This window comes from Columba livia, chromosome 19 (assembly GCF_036013475.1).
Source record: "Columba livia isolate bColLiv1 breed racing homer chromosome 19, bColLiv1.pat.W.v2, whole genome shotgun sequence".
NCBI classification, from domain to species: domain Eukaryota; kingdom Metazoa; phylum Chordata; class Aves; order Columbiformes; family Columbidae; genus Columba; species Columba livia.
In genome coordinates, this window is record NC_088620.1 from 9,651,694 (window position 1) to 9,672,839 (window position 21,146).

The 21,146-nt window shown below is 51.3% G+C and overlaps 1 protein-coding gene and 1 long non-coding RNA gene across 2 annotated transcripts; one reads left to right on the forward strand and one right to left on the reverse strand.

Moving 5' to 3' along the window:
* Positions 1-4,213: 4,213 nt before the first annotated feature.
* Positions 4,214-13,325, reverse strand: ZMYND19 (zinc finger MYND-type containing 19). The gene is made up of 6 exons (XM_065036074.1): positions 13,127-13,325; positions 12,801-12,860; positions 11,311-11,417; positions 7,027-7,167; positions 5,937-6,117; positions 4,214-4,924 (listed from the first exon to the last, which is right to left on the reverse strand). The coding sequence occupies exons 1-6, from the start codon at positions 13,175-13,177 to the stop codon at positions 4,781-4,783; spliced, it is 684 nt and encodes a 227-aa protein (XP_064892146.1). The 5' UTR covers positions 13,178-13,325; the 3' UTR covers positions 4,214-4,780.
* Positions 13,326-15,639: 2,314 nt separating this feature from the next.
* LOC110365742 (uncharacterized) lies at positions 15,640-21,136 on the forward strand. Its single transcript, XR_002425484.2, has 4 exons — positions 15,640-15,844; positions 16,900-16,982; positions 18,534-18,636; positions 20,597-21,136. It is a non-coding gene; the product is annotated as an uncharacterized LOC110365742 (long non-coding RNA).
* Positions 21,137-21,146: the final 10 nt, after the last annotated feature.

A 21,146-nucleotide genomic window follows, 5' to 3' on the forward strand; every position in this document is an offset into this window, starting at 1 on the left:
TATTAACACTGAATTTAATCTGCCAGTCTGTCTTGTAAGATCCTCCTGCAATTCTCCACTCAGCCTTTATTACAGTGTTAATACACTGAACAACCTAATCCATGGATGTTGTCACCTTCCTGCTTCACTACTTTTTTCCCAATTATTTTTTAATGTATTTGGCATCCAAACGTTGACTTCCCTCCACAATAAACCCCCACACCTCCCTTTAACTCTTCCTTTGCTGTCTTTTAAACAGTTGTTTGTCCTTGTGACAACATTCCCCCTTTTCCCACAGTAGCTTTTTCCCCTCAAGTGCCTTGATGACGATCAAGCAGACTGTCCCACCCACAGCCCCTTTGTCCCCTGCTTGTTGAAGCCATTCAAACAATTCCAACAGCATCACAGCTTCTCTGAATTGCCAGGTGCTGTGTTCCCCTGGCTGCAGTTTGCCACACCTGCCCCAACACTCATTTCAGCGGCTGCTGTCGCACTTGCTGTGGGCACCGAGGTCACGTCCCAGCCGGCAGCTCGGCTTTCCCACCCTTGAACCTCAGAACCTGCGGGCGGCACTGTCTGGTCCTGGCGATTCGTTACTGCCCGTTTCATCTGAACTTTCCATCTCTCCTAAAACAGAGTCTGCTGAGGAAGAATTCCTGTGTGAACCCCCAGCAAACACATACGCACACAATTCACTTGGGGCTTTTTCTGCTGGGACTTCAGACCTCCCCTCTCCTGACCGGCAGTCTCCCTGCTCCCATTTTTCAAAATTACTTGTGCAAGTTCTACGACTTCAATGTTCTTCATATTCCATTTCCATTTGCGTTACTTTTTTCTTTCTGTTTGTTTGCTTTTTGCACATTTCACCTGCTAAATCTTACTCTTTCCATCTTCTGCATTTGGACACAAGCTCAGCTACTCCACGAACACCCCACCCGCTGCTGTTGAATCACACCAGCCTCCTCTTGTCCCCCCTCAGTTCTGTTTCATTTGCTGCTGAACACCCCATGTGGTGTTTTACACTGGTTCCATGCCACCCGCAAGAATTTAAGTCTTATATCAATAATTGCCCCTTTACCTTCACCAGCTTCCTTTAAAATTAAATCACTACCACCAAGGAAAACTTAGATGCAAAATCCTACAGGTATATTAAAGGCTCAAATAACAAGATTTAAACACCTTGCAATATATTATATTTGAGATTTTGTGTTCTTTAAGCAAGCTGTGATTTTTATCAGCTTGAATTGTGACCTATTGCCACCCGATTTTGCTATGACGGGGTATCTGGGAGGGAAGCACCGGAACCTCATGGTGTGTTTAGTGTGTGCACGCCTCGGTCACCTCGTCACGCTGCAGGTTCCTGACATGAGCTGGATTTACCACTTTGCAGCAGCGACACAAACATTTATCCAGCCTCTCCCAAAGGGTCTGGAGGCCCATGGGATCCTCCCGGAACCATCCGACACCAGGCAGACATTCACCATCTCAACATCAACCAGTGTGACCCGCCAGCGGGGACTCCTCCAGGCCCAGGAGCCCCAGCAGCTGCGCGGGAGCCACGTGCGCTCCCAGGGACACGGCGGCAGGGCCCGGGCAGGGACACGGCGGCAGGGCCGGGGACACGGCGGCCCGGGCAGGGACATGGCGGCCCGGGCAGGGACACGGCGGCCCGGGCAGGGACACGGCGGCAGGGCCGGGGACACGGCGGCCCAGGCAGGGACACGGCGGCAGGGCCGGGGACAGGGCCCGGGCAGGACTGCGCTGGCCCGAACCGCCGGAGTCACTCCCCAAAGCACACGAATCACATCCACAGTGTGACAGGCACCACAGCTTAGAGACTGATGGTGCGAAGGTGCAACTCCCCCAATCCCAACCCACCGCACTTGTTCTCTCTCCGTGCTCTTCACAGCAAGGAGTGTGGCCACATTTTCCCCCAGAGGTCTTCTGGAGCTTCTTTTGCAAACTGACGTTCCTATCTAGGAAACCTGGCTCATTAAGCCTTGTTTTGGTCCACAGGTGAATCAGGGGTGTGTGCAAACGCTTTGTGCTTCAGAGAACCAAGGAATAAAAGGTAGAGATGCAGGAAACATTTTGGATGGAGAGCATTGCAATCAGGTAAGTCCTTGAAGAGCTGGCTCATTCACTGCCAGGCTGTTCCGAGATAAAAAACCATGTACTCTAACCCTGTGGTTTTTAAATACTTGCCCATATGCACATATCCACGTCAGCCACGTTTCAGAGGGGAAAGGAGATCCTTTCCGAGAGCTTCATGCTCTGAAAAACGTTTGGCTACACGAAGCAGAGCTGCCATCTTCAAGTGGAATTTCCACTTTACGAAAAGGGAAGATCTCTGTAAGTCACAAAGATCTGCCGGAATCGTTGAAAAACCGTCCTGCAGGCAGTGACACGGTTCACAAAGTCCCCAGGACATCTCCAAGAGCCAAAACCCCTGTCACATTTCCCTCCTCCGGCACGAGGACAGGCTGGAGTCACCAGTTACACGCTCAGGTCGGTACGTGTGTCTTTTCTCTGAGCCCTTTCTGGATATCGTGGCAACACTTCATGGGCTCGATGGTTTAACAGCCCCAAACCCAGGGGCACTGTCCCTCCCCTCTTCCAGGATCAGGGTCCCCCCAAGCACCCACCTGCCCTGTTTGTGCAGCCCCTTTAGCTCAGGTCTCGCCCCTCATCCCCTTCACCTCAAGAGGAATCACCTGTTGCCCCGTCAGGATCTCACCTGCCACCCGTGTCCCATTTCTCATCGCAGCAACATTACAAACAGCGGGATTAACCATTTTCCCTGCTCAGTTTGGAGGAGTTTAAACGCTCCAAGTCTGCACTTCAGTTTGCTAAAGACGATGGCTGGTGAGACAGCGGAAAATCACCACAAGTAGCAGCATTTTATAATAAAAAGGCAAGAAAAAGAGTCAATGCTTCTGCCCCTCTCAATGGATTACCTTGAGTTAAAAAAATATCCTTATGTCTCATTTTATATTAATCAGCAAATAATTGAAAGCAAATAATTGAATGTTCCTAACAGGAACACATTTCCCATTCCAGGAAAATTTGATGAGGTCCTGCTTGACTTCTTCACACGTAAATGTATTTTAGGCTGCCTGAACAGAGAAGTATAACCGTGATTTAAGAGTTGCAGCTCGACACTGTGCCCACCAAGCCGGAAGGTTCAGAAGTTCTGTGTCATTTCCCAAGATGCTCAAAGCCAAAGGACGAAAACCCATCCAAACACCAATAATTAAGAGCTTCCTGTGCAGATATTAGAAATATAATATCGGAAGTTCACAGTTCAATTTCCTAACCAACTGAATATAAGCAAGACCAATATTGCAATATGAAGTGGAAAAGTAAATCCTGCCTGAAAAATCAAATTCTTAATGGCTTTTACAAAAAGTAGTTCAATACCTTATCTACTAAGCACTCTGAGAAAGGCTGCGTTGGGCATTCAGCCGCTCCTGTTCTGTGGGGAAGCAACGCTAACACCTGGCACTAAATTATCCATTCAGTTCCTCAGAAAATTCAGTTGATATTTCTAAGGCAAAAATGAAAAAAGAAAAATAACTCCAGATTATACATGACACATGTCTCAAAAGGAAAACAGGGGTGCAAGTCAAATCCTCCTCCCATATTATTTTACTTATTACTACATTAAAAAAACAATTAAAAAAAGTGATTCTTGGATTGACAGCACCTCTTTAAAAAAATCACAGAGTCCCAGAGTGTCAGGAGTTGAAGGGCCCTGGAAAGCTCATCCAGTGCAATCCCCCCATGGAGCAGGAACACCCAGATGAGGTTACACAGGAAGGTGTCCAGGCGGGTTGGAATGTCTGCAGAGAAGGAGACTCCACAACCCCCTGGGCAGCCTGGGCCAGGCTCTGCCACCCTCACTGAGAAGGTGAATGAATAAATAACTCAAATTACCCAATATGAGATCATTTAAACGTATCTGCACATCGCTATAGTGTTTGCCAGGCTCGCCGGGAAGCCACGAGGGCAGCCCCATGCACACAGCCGCTGCCTCCCTGAGCCTCCCTACAGCTGCGGTACCTGCAGCGGTGTCACGGGACAGCCACTCCGCCTCTGAGAACCACAGCGCCTGTGGATGGCGGTGACACCCCCGTCTGTGCACACGGGTCCGCTGGGGAGAGATTTCCATGGTCCGAGGGTGCTCTGAAAGCGGCTGGAAGGGAACAGGAGAAAACCAGAGAGCAGACAAGGATTCATTCCAACCTTTACTTTGTTTGCTCCCCCCTCCCCTTTGTTTGTTTGTTTTAAATATATCTTCCATGCAGAGTTCTGCGGAGTCAGCGCTGGTGTCCGAGCCGCCTCCCGGCCCCGGCACAGCCACAGACACTTCTAAGCCACATGGGAGGAAAAGCTTTTGCTACATGACTTTTTTTTTTGTCTTTTTTTGAAACTTTTAGGCCAACAACATGTTCTCATCTGAACATTACAGTTAATGAGTCCTATCGAGAATTTCTAACAAAAACTGTACATGAGTTTACAAACGTATTAACATATAAATAACGAGAAGCTTCCTGCCTGGAGCCTCCACAGTAGTCTTTTTGCTTGAGAATATAATACTGGAAGGGCAGACCCGATCCCTTTCCACAGCACCAGTCGGAGCTGGCTCAGTCCAGTCAGCCGTTCTGCTCAAGCATCACAGGGGTTTTATTTCTTCTTCAGTGCCTCTGGCTTCACGGAGCAGCCTGTCATTACTGTGCAAAAGCAAGAGTCCAATGCCTTTGAGAAGGAATCCTGCTGCTGAGAGGCCCGCGCCGCCCGGTCATCGCTCTGGTCCCAGCTCTTGCTGGAAGGTCCGTTTCTTCTCCCGACAGTGTTTCTTGTGAGCGGGCCAGTCCTTCTGCTGGCACTGCGACCCGCAGTACCGCGCTACCTGGCAGCGGCCGCAAATGTTGAATTCACGTAACTGGGAAGAACACGAGACAGCGTTAGCGAGCCCGCCCAGCGCCCCGACACCATTTCCCAAGCCGGTTTATAATTCATTCTTTTGCACTTAAAGACACAAACATCCCACCAGGAGCGTCAGAGTACCGGCAAGTTTTGAAGTGATTGCACTTGTTTCATTTTGCAGTTGCTCTTGCGGAATCTTATGGCTTAAGAGACAAAATATTAGAGCACTTCACATTTGTTCACATTGTTCTCACCCTGCTGCTGTTTTGCCAACCCAAGTTCTGTTTGCAACCACAAACACATCCAGTTCCGAGTGACCAGGAGGGCTGCACAGGCTCAACGTTGCCCAACGGAGGGTTATCCAGAAAGCTTCCATGTGCAGACCCAGATAAAAGGTAAAGCTCACTCTTTTTCAAATAGAGGGCATTTAAGACCATTTTTGCAAACGCCCAAAGAAAAAAGTGGAGCGCAATGATTTTAGCCTACTCAGCATTTTGTAGCACAAGAAAATCCCTTCCTGTTAGGGGATAAGGACAAAACAGCACAGCCCTAGGACATGTCCCTCGTGCAGGTCGCTTTGCTTGATCTGCCTACAGCAAGAACCAGGACCAGCTTTCCTCCCAGCTCTCCCGACCAAGGGCCACTCGAATCCTCCCTCTTCTCAGGAAAGGTCAAACGCATTATTTTTCAAAGCTTCTCTGATGCTTCCCCATCTCACCCAGCTGCTTGCCCACTCCTGGGTCCCATGGGGAACGCGTCCCCCTGGTGTTTCATACACCCTGCGGAAATTAAACTCCTCCCAGCAAACCACTAGGTCATTCATTGTTCCAATTCCAAACTACAGCCTCTCAAACCAAAGTGACCGCAGGGTCTGAAGCGTCACGCCAAAGAAAACCCAAGTTAAAAAGAATTACGGCTTTTAGCAACCGAATGGCACATGTAAAGCTTTACATTTGAGAGAGCAAAGCCCTGGACACACACGGCAGGCCGAGTCATTACGTGCTTACTCTCAACTCTGTTGCACACACCTGCTTTTCGATCATTGTGCATGGGGGGTAGTGACATTCATAGTATGTGCATGAGTTCTCCTCCTCCTCCACCACGTCCCCGTTAGCGTTGTAGTATCGTGTCACATTCAGCACAGGGAACTGCTCTTCTATAGGGTCTGTAGGAAGCTGTTGGATCGCCAGCCAATACAGACTTTGTTCCCTGTAACAAAAAAAGGAACATATTTGGTCCATAAATTCATAACAAGCATACAGGGAAATTGATTCCAAATTAATAAACAGTAAATAGGGTTAACATTGTATTTAGCCTGTTAAGCCTGAGGCTACACAACTCCTCAGATATACCACATCTTCAGGAATATCTTTAGGGTTGTTTCAGCCTAAATACAAAAAAGTTAAAAACCATCTCTCAAATACATTGATATAAGGCAAAATTATTTCTGTGTAAATGGCTTGAAGTCTGTTTCTTGTTCTTGAACTCCCAGAATCATTGGGAGCATCATTGAAGCACCATTGCCATTCACAACATCTCAACATCAGTTTAATAAGCTCTGAACATTCCCATCTCATGGGTGCTGTGAGTGTTTCAAGAGACGTGTCTTGTGTGATGTTAAACCCACCAAAAATCAACATCCCTGCGTCGCACCATAACTAAATCCACCCTGACGCTGAGTTTGATGTGCTTTGCGTAACCTCAATGCAACGCGGTGTGCAGGAAGATCATGGTGGAAGATCATGGAAGCTGATCCCAGGAACTCACTTTGGTTCCAACCCAAAATACACCCGCTGGCTTCTACAGGTTGTGTTAGAACTTCGGTGCCTGAGGACCAAAGCGCAAGCCCGTAAGATCTGCAGACTGAATCCAGCGTGCCCAGATGCCGCCGCTCGAGTGGAAGGGAATTCCAGCTGTTGTACTGCAGTGACAACATCTGGCACAGCAGGACCTCTACATACTAAAACCAGGGGGTCACACGGTCCCTTCACAGCTGACATGAACAGCGAGCATTCTGTTCCCCAGGTGAGGACACTAAGACATAGTGACATGTATGTAACCCAGCGTCAAGATGAAAATCGCTAAAGGAAGGAGACACGATAATTTTAGATATTTTACCTTTGTTTACTGGAGATTTCTTCAGCTTTGGGTTTCCAGCCCCACGGAACGAGGCGCAGGTTGTCCAGGCGGTTGTCCACGGTCACCGAGTTCAGATGCACCACCTGAAATCCTGGGGCGATCCCTCCCCGGTGCCTCTCCCTGGAGGAGACAAAACTGGAACGTCACTGACGAACACGACACGTTGGTTAAAGGCAAGAATCACACTAATTCCACCTTCTGGTGTCACCAAGACAGTCGCCGTAAAGCCTGGATTGCCAACACGCTGCAGTGGCTACTTCAGACCTACCAACTGCCAGAAGAGTCTTGTTCCAGGAGGTTACTGACATTATAAAATATCGAAATCAAAAAGACATTCATGTTACATTTTAATTCTAAGCATATTGCAAAGAAAGTTCCAGCGACTACCGCTCTGGTTAGTGCACCTATGTAACTCTTGTGTTCCACAGAGCGGACTTGAGAGGTGCCAACACTGTTTCATTATTCCAACAGGAAATTCTGTCAGACACATTGATGCAAGTTTGGCACTGGTACGAAGTCAGAGTTTGTTATTTATGAAGAAATGTCTCTTAACGAGTGACAGGACAGGTTCCACCAAGTATGCAAATGCTTTTTAGACTCTAATTGCGTGTAACGCATAGAAAGCCTGAAATGTCTCCACAACCGAGCAAGAGACATCGACCCAAACTTGCTCTGAACTATTATTATAATATTACGATAATATTATAATACATAATAATATAATAATACTATTACGACAACAAGGACAGCTGCACATTAAAGTCCTACTGTGACTCTTCCCTTTTGCCTTCTAACAGTTTCATTTCCCACTGCACCTTTTTTCATGTCTCCTTTATTTCATGAAGTACCCAGTTCACTGTCGAGCACCCTCACGCCTGGACGAGTTTCCGTATCGCTTCTCGCGGGAATCCCCATCCCGCCCGAAACGCCTGGACAGAGATTGTGTGTCCGTGTGTTTGCTGTGCCCTGGCTGGTGTCAGAGAGCAGAACGGCAGTGACCGAGGACAACGCGACGCCGACAGCACCGGCTGAGGGTACCCGGTGTTTCCTCCTAGAACGTCCCAACAGATATGATGGAACTATTCACCTTGGGGAAAAGAAAGACACTTGCAATTCACATATACCCCCAAACTTCCTAGGATGTGATGAGGGGAGTTCCCTTGGAGAGGCTGCAGGCAGGTCCTGCTGAAGGGGCAGCTCTGCACCAGAACAGGGCACGGACACCACACCAGGGAGCGCTCTGGGCCCCGCAGAACCGGGGGGAGCTCAGCTTTGAAAAGGGCTAAAATCCTTCGTTTGAGGAGGAAAAAAGGGAAAAAAAACAAAACCTACACAAAAGCGACCAAACCATGGAAAGGAGTTGGCTGAAAGATCCTAAAGGAGGAAAAGCTGCTTTTGTGTTGTCAAAGGCTGGTAAAGGACATCGGGAACCCTGAGAGCCACAGCAGCCAACTCCCCTCACTTCGCACAATGCACATTCATCTACATTGCTGACAGGTCTTGTCTTACCTTAAACATGGAAATCGGCTCTTGCCAGTGATGGGTAAAAGTGTTAACACAACACCCCTTGGCAGCAATGCCAGAATTAGCACTAGCAAACTCAGGACGATCCCGTTTCTCAGCATACAATCAATGAACCTCTGAATGAACAAGGATGTGCTGCTCCTCTCCCTAGACGTACACTTTAAAACCGTGCAGCATGGACCATCTGCAGAGGTTACTCAGCAATGTGAGTGAAGGACGAGCTCATGGAAGAACCTGCGTTCTCCCTGCAGAGGGGACAGAGAAGAAACGGCCTCGGCAACGCAGCCAACGCTGCTGCAGAGCTGGAGCTTCCACCTCCCCGCCACACCTGAGCTCCCACAAGACGCCAGACAAAACACTTAAGCCTTTCCAGAGGTTTAACTGGAGAAATAACTGGATGCTGTTTTGTATCTCAGCAGACAACTTGAGAAGCGAGACCATAATAAAAGCGCCAAGTACAGACACCAGCAACTCAAGTCAACTGAGCAGGTTACAGGCAGTATGATGGTAAGTGTTCAAAAAAAACCCAAAAATGAGGTGTTGGATGTCTTTCTGAACACACAGTGAGTGATACTGATGACTAATCCACTGCTGCTGTTCCCCAGGGAACATCACTACACCAGCCACAACACGGCGAGCTGCGGTTTCTATGCAGGGAACAGGGTGAGAAGACAACAGACTTATCCGGCGGGTCCCAACCAGAGGAGCTAACGGTCCATCCCGATACACAACAGGCACGAGAGAGGCTGCTGGAAGCTTTTCCTGAAAGACTATTTGGATTTGTCAGCCAGTGGTTCCCATTTGGCAGCGCGGCTCACGCTCCGCAGGTCAACAGGAGCTTTGGGGAAGAGCAGAAGGTCTCTGGTAGCCACCAGATTGCTGCTGTGAGTGATGTACTATCTGAACTAAGACACTTGTTAACTGATTCTTTTTAAAAAAATTTAAAAATAATTAAAAAAAATCTCCTTTATTTGCAATAGCATCCAGCACAAGCCTACTCACTTTATCTTCAACCAGAAGCCACACTCAGGTTAGTTTTTTCAGTGCGAGCTCATTTTTTGGGGAATGTCTGGATGAGAACAGTAGAATTCCCCTCCTATACCTGCAGTAATTCAAGTTCTTTGTTTTTAATGTACCCAAGAAGCAAGGCTGGCACAGGGAAGAGTGGTGACTGCTACCGCCCGTCTCTCCCGGCTTCCAAAGGCTCCAAAACCTCCATTACTCTTCCTCACAAAGGGAACGACCAGCCCCTGAAACACATTTCTGCTTTGTTTTCAAAGCAGCCTCCAGCGCAGGTCAGTACAACCGAACAGTGCGGCTGCTCTGCCTCCCAGGGGCAGCAAGGACACAGCACCTGCGGGCAAAGGGCCTTCTGGGGTACGTGGACCTGTGTTGTGTGAGCCTGGAATTAAACACCCCAGCAAAACCTGCACCCTCTAAGGGATCAAACTGAACTTACGGAAACGCCGAAATACTTTGCATTTTCTAGTCGAAGAATTTGACTTCGCAGCTTCAGAACGGATTGCCTGGCACTTCACACCTTTACAGCTTTCAAAAATCCCTATTACACACAATCCCAGTTGTTTTAACACCAGCGCGCGCTAGAATGACACAATCTGAATTACCTAACTGAACACATTAATTATTTCCTAATTTGAGTAAAACAAACCAGAAGAGGCGATGACTGAGCTGTGTAATGAGCAAACAACTGGCCAGTCACCATCAGCACAGCCTTCAAGAGTCAGCCGGAATGATTCTAAGATGCCGTCTAATGCCGCTTACAGACAATTATTACTGTGCGTGGTTCAGTTAGCAGCAGCCGACGGTGATTTATCCCACGTACTGCAGCCAGCTTCATCACAATTTTCAGCCAAGTTATAAGTGCAAAGGGATTAAACATTAACAGATACAGGTTAAATTTCATATGTAATGAGCAGATTGTAAATAATAATAATAGTCTCTGATAGTTTTCCCGTCTCCCTCCTCTTGTATAGAGGTAGAGGAAGAAGTAGTACCCTCAAACAATAAAGAAGGCACAGCTATATTTTGGGCATCAGGTAGAGTTTATGGCACTGAATAGAAAAAGTGCTTAATTTCTCAAAAATTAATGCTCAAAACAGGTCTGGAAAGAGCAATTTATTAGCTCAGTGGACAAACTACCTTCTCACAACTAAGTTGGCCTCTGAATCTAAACTGGCAGCTACAAAGGACATTAAGCAACGATTCTTAAAATACGGAAAATAAAACGTAGCGGTTGATCTGAAGCACCATCAGCACCGCTTCAAGTTTAAAGTTCTCAGATGCTCCATCTCTCCCCAGTGCTCTGCCTGTTCTCACTGGTGCCAATAACACAGACCTCATTATCACAGCACAAAAAGAGTAAAAGCACCTCAAACAATTATTCTTCATCTATTGAACGGAGCCAGTCCCTGGCTCTCCCACCCCTGAACTGAAGCTTCAGTAGCATTTCACAGATTTAAAGCGTCTATTTGGATAATACTTATCACTTTTTTTCCCTGGGAATAACGTTTTTACAGAGACTCAGATACTTGAAGCGCAAAAGCAAAGCAGAGTAAGATCTACAGGCAGCCCCTGTGCTGGGTTTCCAACCGAGCGCAGCCACAACCCTCCTGAGAGGCCCCGCAATACTACAGGCAGAGGAATAAACTCTACAAGTGGTGGCAGCAAACTCCACCTCAGCAAACCCCGAAGGTATTGAGCTCTCCTTACGATACCTACCAAAGCAGCTCATGCAGGAGGCGGCCGGATCCCCTTCCACGATTTTTGTCGAACGCATAAGCAAATATTTTAGCACCGTTGCCATCAGCGTCAACCTCCATCCGAGCCTGGAGAGAAACGACAGGCTGTGAGAACGCCGAGCGGCAGAGCACACGCTCCGCCGGGATATGGGACAAACCCGATAATTAACGCTTGTCCTTAATGGAATTTGAGCTGTTCCAAACCTCCCAAAGGAACCAACCAGCTCTGCTATTGTGTCTGAAGATGGGAAAGGTAAGAAAGAAGCTGCTCCTGCCCTCTTTTCTCCACCCCACGGCAGAGGAGGAACAGGCAAACGCAGCGCTTTTTGGGGGCAAACGCAGCGCTTTTTGGGGGCAAACGCAGCGCTTTTTGGGGGCAAACGCAGCGCTTTTTGGGGGCAAACGCAGCGCTTTTTGGGGGCAAACGCAGCGCTTTTTGGGGGCAAACGCAGCGCTTTTTGGGGGCAAACGCAGCGCTTTTTGGGGGCAAACGCAGCGCTTTTTGGGGGCAAACGCAGCGCTTTTTGGGGGCAAACGCAGCGCTTTTTGGGGGCAAACGCAGCGCTTTTTGGGGGCAAACGCAGCGCTTTTTGGGGGCAAACGCAGCGCTTTTTGGGGGCAAACGTGGGTTGGACTTGATGATCTCGGAGGTCTTTTCCAACCCACTCGATTCTGTGATTTTTGGGGGCAAACACGGCGATTTTCGGGGGCAGCGTTGCCACAGCTCCCAAACTTCCACCAGCAGCTCTGAAGCACCTGTTGAGCTGCAGACACCAAGCAAAAGATGGTCCCTCCTCCAAAAAAGCCTTTGGTTTACAAGATTTTGTAACCAAGAGTTCCTTCTCTCTCAAAGTCTGTGTAGAACCCACTCACCCTCTTCCAGTGGATGTTAAAAGCAAATATTATTTCTGGTCCCATAGTAAGTCACAACAGAGTTTTTCTCATCTGAGAGTGCAGAGTGAACATTTTTTAAGTTTCCCAAGCCAAATAAGGGAAAACAAATTACTGGTTCTCAAAAAGCATACAAAGAGAAAGCCAAAAACTACATAATAAATCAACTCATTCTAAACTAATGCTCATTTAAAACGAAAAAAGGCAACTTTTCCTGCTTGAAAGCACTGGCGTTGGTGCTTTGATAATTTCAAACTTTCTCCCTCCCGCAGACAGGAGCGGTGCGGGCAAAGCGCTTCCACAGACGGAAAAACGCGCCGTGCGGCAGCCGACCGCACTGACCGGCCCCGGGGCTGAGCCCTCCCGGGAACCGCGGCCGCAGAGCCGGGAAAGGCCCCGGTGCGGCGGGGGGAGCGGGGGGCTGAGGGCCGGGGCGCGGGGGGGACACCGAGCGGGGAGTCGGTAAAAAGCCGCGCAGAACGAAGCGAGCGGCGCGGAGCGCGGGCGGGACCGGCGGCGGCCAGAAGCGGCACCGGGGCGCGCGGGGAGCCGGGGCCCGGCGGGGCAGGGGCCGCTCACCTCGAAGGAGTAGCTCTCCACCAGCGGGATGTCCTGCTCGTCGATCAGCGTGTACTTGGTCTGGAACACACCGGGCCCGCCGTCAGCGCGGCCGCACGGCCCGGCCTTCCCGTACCCTCCCCTCCCGGCGGCACCGACCGACCGGCCCGCCCGCCCGCCCACCCACCCCCGCGCCGCCAGCGCGGCCCCTCAGCTCCGCTCCTCACCGCCGCTCCCGCCCCGGCCCCGCCGCCCGCCCCCCCGCTCCGCCCGGCGCGGCCGAGCCCGGCCCGCAGCGCCCGGCCGCGCCCCCCGGCGCCCTCAGGCCGCGGCCGCGCCGCGCTCACCTTGCCGGCCACCCGGCCGAGCCGCACGATCCCCAGCTTGAAGTCGGTCATGGCCGGGCCGGGGCCGCCGCCCGCGCTCGCCCCTCAGAGCCCGGAGCGCAGAGCCCGCCGGCGGGAGCCGCCGCTGCCACGCGCCGCCGCCTCGCGCACACCCGGGGGGGGGCGGGGCGCCGCACCACCTCCCACCCGTGGCCGCCCGACCAATGGCGGCCCGCGGCGCCGGCGCGTCGCTTCTGCTACGCAGCCAGGTCGTCCAATCGGCCAGCGGCGCGGCGCAGGGTCACGTGGGGGAGAGGGGGAACCGCGCGCGGGAGCGGGCTCGGGCGCGGGCGGTGACGTCACGTTCGCGGGAAGCTTTGTGCCGCCAACACTGGAGAGCGCGAATGCGGGGGGGCAGCGCTTAAAGGGGCCGCGTGTGTCCGCCGCCTGCTTCCCGCCTCCGCGCACGGGGGGCTCGGCCCGGCCCGGCCCCGGCACAGCCGCGCTGCCCGCTGGGCTGGCCACAGCGGCTGCGCAGTCCGTGGATCCCCCAGGGCCGTGGATCCCCCGGGGCCGGGACTCAGCCGCAGCTCCCGTGGAGCGTTCAGGCCGCTCCGCAGCCCCCGGCGCTGCTCCTCCTGCTCCGCCGGCGGGGCAGCTGCTCGGTGCGCGGCTGCTGCTCGCTGTGCGGACCCGCGGCCGCCGGGGCTGAGCTGAGGGGCAAAACCTGCTGGGGGGGGTTCGGGGTGTCGTGTGGAGACACCAGCAAACCCGACAAACAGCCGGGGTGTCGCTGCCAACCGCCATAACCCCCCCGCAACTCCCGGGCACCCCCGCAGCCCTGCTCGCTGGGACGGGTGCTGCTGCCAAAACTCGTGCAGGGACAGATGGGGACACAAGGGAACGGCAGGAGATGTGCTGGAGAGGGTCAGTGGGACATGAGGAAAAGGTTCTTCACCAGAGCACACTGAACAGGCTCCCCAGGGAGGTGTCACGGCCCCATCCTGACGGTGTTCAAGAAGAGACTGGACAACGTCCTCAGACACACGGGGTGACCTGTGGGGTGTCCTGTGCAGGGACAGCAGTTGGAACCGATGGTTCTTTTGGGTCCCTTCCAGCTCAGGACATTCTATGATTCTATGACCCGCCGTTGTGGCGAGGAGGGTCTCCAAAAATCATTTGTTCTTGCCAAATTTGATCCATCACACCACCATGGTCCTCGCACGAGCAGTCTTGTTCTGTATTTCTGTGGTCTAAGTGTGACTAACATCTAAATGACAATAAAAATCGCCAACCCTATAAAGTTAATCCTTATTTCACAAAACTTGGGGAAAGGGATTTGCAGAGATGTGCCGAGAGCTGCCGTGTTTTCCTGATGGACGTGTCGGCTGCCTCGGCGCCCTGCGGGAACGCTTGGAACAGAGGGAATTCGACATGCAAATGAACGGATAAAGCAGCCAAGGAAGGCTGAGTAAAGCAGCTTCCTATGTACAAAGTTACAAATCTCTAGGGCAGAATAGGACAACTGTGTCCTGAAGAACATGAACAACAAGTAAGGTGGGTTTAAACTGATGCTACAAGCGGCTAAATGAGCCAAACGTTGAATCTGAAGATGAACCTTGGGAAACTTTTCTGAGTCTTTCATCCCTGCCATGGAGCAGCCCGACAGAGGAGAAAAACACCTTCAGGCTATGATGGTGGAACAGGGAAATTAAACATGGAGCTGTTTGGAGCAGCGCGTCATTAGCACCTTGATCGGGAGAGTTTCTAATTCTGCAAACGCAAACCCAAACCCGACCTCTGTTCTGACAGCGAACCGGAGAGGTGAACATCCATAGCGTGGTAGGCAACAGTAACTGTGTTCAATGCAAAAGCAAAGCAACTCCTTGAATGTGGAACTAAATATCTACGTGGTAAAAAGAATGTTTTGCTCTTTAAAGGGTTTGTGAGGGAGAAAAATAAATAAGATCTCTAATAAGGTCAACTGGAAATTGGGGAAGGAAAGGGAAAAGGGAAGGGAAAAGGGAAGGGAAAAGGGAAGGGAAAAGGGAAGGGAGGGAAGGGAGGGGAGGGGAGGGGAGGGGAGGGGAGGGGAGGGGAGGGGAGGGGAGGGGAGGGGAGGGAAGGGAAGGGAAGGGAAGGGAAGGGAAGGGAAGGGAAGGGAAGGGAAGGGAAGGGAAGGGAAGGGAAGGGAAGGGAAGGGAAGGGAAGGGAAGGGAAGGGAAGGGAAGGGAAGGGAAGGGAAGGGAAGGGAAGGGAAGGGAAGGGAAGGGAAGGGAAGGGAAGGGAAGGGAAGGGAAGGGAAGGGAAGGGAAGGGACATGCAGTGAATGAATAAACATGCACATTGCTCTATCAGGAGGTCACTTCGTTTTTGATGACTCTGTGTTGCTATGATTGTGGCCATATATTTTGAAGAGAAAAGCCCAAGTACCACCCAAAAGCTCGGTGTTTGGTGCTGCGGTGCCCAGACCCGCTGTCCCCCGGCTGTGGGGGACCCAGGGCACCACGGTGCCACAAAACACCACTGTGAGGTCACCGCGTGGCGAAGGGCTCCCCGTGGGACCCGTTTACCAGCAGCCCTTCCAGCACTGGGGGTTATTCCAAGCTATACCTGGGCACATAAGGGCATCGCAGCAATTGGAATCCATCATTTCAGCCCAGGCATCTTCCCCCCTGCTCCAAACCTGCAGGATTTGTAGGACCAGCTCCGTTTTGGGTGTTTGTTGTCGGTACCATTGTACGTAGCTCATGTGGGGACACCTGTTGTGCTCAGGGTACAGCAGAGGCAAGCGGTGGGTTTGTGCTGCCTGAGCCCCATTTCCAGCCAGGGCTTCTGCCTGCAGCTCCTCTAGAAAGCAGGTTCCTCCCTGCCTTTATGCCAGAAAAAAACTCCCTTTCCTATTTGGGCCCTTTTCCCCCCTTTTGACATCCTCTGAACTTCCCATGTTGCCTCCTCACTGCAGTTCCCTGCCCTTGGGGACACTGCAGGAGGACACAGCTTCCCTGAGGCCACCAAAGTGGCGGGAGGTGATGAATGAATGAATGAATGGATGGATGGATGGATGGATGGATGGATGGATGGACATCACCTTGTGAAGACCAGGGTGTCCCCCAGCACTGTGATCTTCTGCTAGAGGGGAAGCAGGGAGACAAATCCCTGCTCGTGGGAAAAACCGCACTGTGGCATTGGGCTGGGGGGCGGCCAGAGCTGAGGGACCTGGGGGGTTCAGCTGGAGAACAGGAGCTGAGGGGAGACCTTCTGATCTCTGAACTGCCTGAAAGGAGCTTGGAGCCAGGGGGGTCGGGCTCTGCTCCCCAGGAACAAGCGCCAGGAGCAGAGGAAACGGCCTCAAGTTGCGCCAGGGGAGGTTGAGGTTGGATGTGGGAACAATTTCTTCCCCAAAGGGCTGTGGGGCATTGGAACAGGCTGCCCAGGGCAGTGCTGGAGTCACCAGCCCTGGAGGGCTGGACAGATGGACATGAGGTTCTCAGGACATGGGGCAGTGCCAGGGGTGGGGGAACGGTTGGACTTGATGATCTTGAGAGTGTCTTCCAATCAAAATGTTTCTAGGATTCTAATCTATAACAAAATCAGATTTTCTATCCTAACGTGTCATAACGCAGGAAGACATAAATCCCAAAGATCTGGCTTTTCAGGGCCTGTTTTGTCTCAGGGAAATGAAAACACTAATTGTCCTTAGAGTGCACAAATCCCTTCACACCACCAGCGCAAAGGTCTCGTGGGAAGGGCTCAGCACTTCTCAATGTCCCTTTCCCTCTTTTCTCCTGAAGGCGCAGGTCACCAGAGTGGGAAGAAATTTTGGCATCAGAGCACAAACATGGTTTCGAAGATGGAATTTATATGTGGTATTAATGTAGGTTGTTACTATCTTTAACAAGCCCTTTGCCTCCTTTCTAAGAAGCCTGGCTTGGAAAAACAGTAATAGTTGGCAGGGTAGTACCGTCGTTCCAAGCGCTGTGTTGCTTCCACATGCCCTAAGGTAGCATGGGAAAGGTTGTGTATCCTGCCCCAAGAGAACTTCCCTGAAGCAAAATAAATCCTTTTTCTAATTATTTCCAGCACTGCCAAGTGAGAGAAAACCCACAGTGTGTGCGGTGGTACAGAGAACAGCCCCGGGTGCCCCCGAGGCCGACGGCTCCTCAGATGCTCGAGATTCACACCAAACTGGGGTCAACACCAGGGTCAACAAATACTTTAAACGTCTTTAAACTAAAATGGCTGCCTAGAGGGGTGCTGCGGGCCCCTGCTGGGCTGTCCTACCTCAGGGAACGTGCAGCTTGGTTGTGGAATCGCTGCACAACTTCAGCTGAAAGGAGACCCAAGATCCGCCCAACGCCCAGCCAGGCCAGCGTTAGGCTGAGCTTAGTGTATCGCCCAGGGTGGGTCCCACCGCATCCCCATTGCAGCCTCTCGCAGCTCATCACTGAGGATTATTTCCCCCTATATCTTACCAGAATTTGTTGCAAGCCAAATCCTTTGAGAGGTGAGGAAGGGACCAGGTTATAGAGCATGAGGAGTCACGTCCGGCCCTGGTTCAGAGCACATCCACACAGCATTCCGGCTTGGGACGTGGTCAACTCCAAGCCATGGAATGAGAATTAAAGGAATTAGAGGGTCTAGAGAACAACTCCTATGAGGAGCGGCTGAGGGACCTGGGGGGTTCAGCTGGAGAACAGGAGCTGAGGGGAGACCTTCTGATCTCTGAACTGCCTGAAAGGAGCTTGGAGCCAGGGGGGTCGGGCTCTGCTCCCCAGGAACAAGCGCCAGGAGCAGAGGAAACGGCCTCAAGTTGCACCAGGGGAGGTTGAGGTTGGATGTGGGGAACAATTTCTTCCTCAAAGAGCTGTGGGGCATTGGAACAGGCTGCCCAGGGCAGTGCTGGAGTCACCATCCCTGGAGGGTTGGACAGACGGACATGAGGTTCTCAGGGATGTGGGGCAGTGCTGGGGTGGGGGAATGATTAGGCTTGATGATCTTAATGGTCTTTCCCAACCAAAATGATTCTATAAGCATCTGCGAATTCAGCCTTGTTCCTGTTTTACTCCCTGATTGCCTCAGAAAAAGTCCCTTCAAACAGCCCGAGAAAAAGCAAACAAAAGAGCAAAGTCACAAACTCTCCCGCTCTCCCCTTCCATCAGCGGACGAGGCTGCAGGACACCCCGCACTGCGGGTCCGGGGACAGACAGACCCGTAACAGTTTGTGGGCAAAACCTCGTGGCTTCTGCAGGAAACTGCAATTTCTGGGGACACCTGGGTCAGGTTTTGGTCACTTTTGCTTTAGGAATGAGGGTCCAGCAGTCACAGGTCAGGCTGTGCTGTAGCGCTGGTGTCTGCCATGGCTGTTTGAGTTGATAAAAACTAATTTCTCTTTTTGTTTGTCCTGCCTTTCCCTATTTTACTACAGCCAGCCTACAATGTCTGCGGCCCCCGGCTCAACGGAGCAATGTACCCATCGTTCATCAGGGAAGAAAGGACAAGACTGGAAATTCTAAGAAATCGTAAATGCGGTCAGCCCAAACTCCTCCACTTACACACAGAATCACAGATGGTTTGGGTTGAAGGGACGTTCCCAGCTCCCCCAGTGTCCCCCCTGCCATGAGCAGGGACATCTTCACCAGCTCAGGTTGCTCAGAGCCCCGTCCAGCCTGGCCTGGGATGTCTCCAGGGATGGTTCATCTACCTCTCTGGCCAACCTGGGCCAGGCTCTCACCACCCTTGTGGGGAAGAATTTCTTCCCTGTACCTAAGCTAAATCTCCCCTCTCAGTTTAAAGCCATTGTCCCTTGTCCTGTCACTACAGGCCCATGCAGCAGTCACCCTGTGCTACGCTGCCAGCCCGGCCTTTCCCCAAAGATCCTGGCAACTCGCTTCTGCCCATGGGCTCAGTTTGAAATTACAGAGCTGTTGCTTCATAAAATGTCTCAGACAGCAGGACTGGGGCAGAAAACAGCCGCGATTCGCAGTTTCATTTGGCTGGCCTCGATGCTGACCTGGTGTTTTGGACCTTAAAGGGACAGGCTGGGGACTTCTCTTTCCCCAGGGTCCACCTTTGTGCAGTTCAACCTGCGTGACTAGGAAGGGCTTTAATGGGAGTGGGGCAGGTGAGAAATGGACACCCTGTCAAAGCAGCAGATTTTGTTAAATCACATGGAAATACAGGGGATTCCCGAAGATCACAATGTACATTTTATGCTTCACAAGCAGTATGAAACACATTCCTAGAGCACGACGCTGCTGCATGCCAAGAGGCAGTGCCGAAGGCTCAGCCCAAGCCGCACTCCTGGCTTAAGCTAGAGCAAACACAGAGGTTTGATTTCACCAAACCTGCTCAGAATTACTCTGTGTCCAAGCAAACTTCAACCGCAACTGCTGAGGAACTGCTGTGCCAAAAAGGAACACATCACTTGTGTGTACTTGAGAAAGCAGCATCACTACAGGTGCTCAAATCCCAGGCCAAACTGCATGGGAGGAGCTATTTGGAGGTTTATTCTGAGGTTTTCCTCTGGGGCCGTAAGTATTCTGTGAGAATAACTGTTGAGAGCTTTTCTGAGACCAAGGCTCATACAGCTCAGCATCTTGGGAACATTTTGGTCCCCTTTGCCTTTGGAAAAATGGACCTACGTTAATATTCACAACCTTTTTTTTCCCCAGGACACTGTTAGCACTGAAGTAAACTGCAATCATAATGCTGGTGTTAACAGGGTTTTTAGTAATACCTCAGAGTCAGCTAAAGTGTTCTTATTACCGGGATAATTTCACTTCTAACAGAGCTTTCCGCAGCTTGGAAGACCACACGTCATCCCGTGTGCTGTGCTGCCCCAAGGGAAAACCCGGCCTCTGCTGGAAACAGAACAAGGCTTCCCCAGATCTTTGAAGAACTTAAGTTCTACCCACCCCCTCCCAGCTGCACCACTGGAACAGCCAGACAGAGCTGGCAGGTGGGAGAACCAAGTGCCAAACACTGCGAAATACGATATCGAGCCTGAAACATGCAGGAACCTCTCCAGAGGTTAAACAGGTGGATGGGCTAGAGCTCACAGCCTTGCTGGAGATCCCAGAGATGGTGATTGCAAGGCCAAGAGTGTTGCCAAAAAAAGCTCATTTTGAACAAGCAAGACACAACCTTTTGCTCTTTGATCACTGTGCTTTCCAATAGCTGTCCTGATGTCCCCACCCCAATCCAGAATAGGCACAGAGGCCTCTTACCAACAAGTCTGCTACCCCAAGCAATCAGGTTGTCTGTCCTCCAGGAAGATGGTCAGTAGGGTAAGCTCCTTTTGTATGTGAGCAGCAGGTCAGGCTGGCACTCCTGCAAGTGCTGTTATTAACAGAAACTGCAGGAATAGTCACTGCTAAATACAAGTTTTGTGGCTCAGCCATGTTTTAGGATGCATTCCTTGACAAGCAGTAGCACTTGATTTGGACATGCAAAGGGAAATACCAACTGAAACACTTGTGTTATTTTCAGAGTGTACACCAGGACCTGGAGCATACGATGTAGACAGAGGCTACGCGGCGATCTTTCCCCGCTCCATCAGTTTCACCATTATAGGAGTCAGGAGACATAACATCAGGCCCTTCACAACTTTCTGAAGCAGAGATGGTCACAGGATTTCACCTGTAACCAGGGGACTTGCTCCATCCAGTGATGAAATAAGCACATAAGCAATTCAGCTCAAGAACTGGTGTGTGTCCCTGTCCTGTCCTGGCTGCTGAGGGGAGCTGGAGCTGTTAGTGCAGTACCTGCTGCTCTCAAGAGCTGCACATTGGCCCTGTCAGGGACAGAGCTCACAGAAAACCCACTCAGCCATGTTTGCCCTTTGTGGCATGTTTGCAAGCACTGGCTTGAGGCAACTCCACTTCTCTAAGCTCAGTGTCACTGCAAACCAATGACTTCAGGGCAGCAAATGGGAAATGAGCATCTTCCAGCTCAGCAGATTCAGGAAGAACCATCCCCTTGTTGATACAGAGGGCAGGTGCTCCCCAACCAAAACCCACGACTCATGGCACAAATGAAG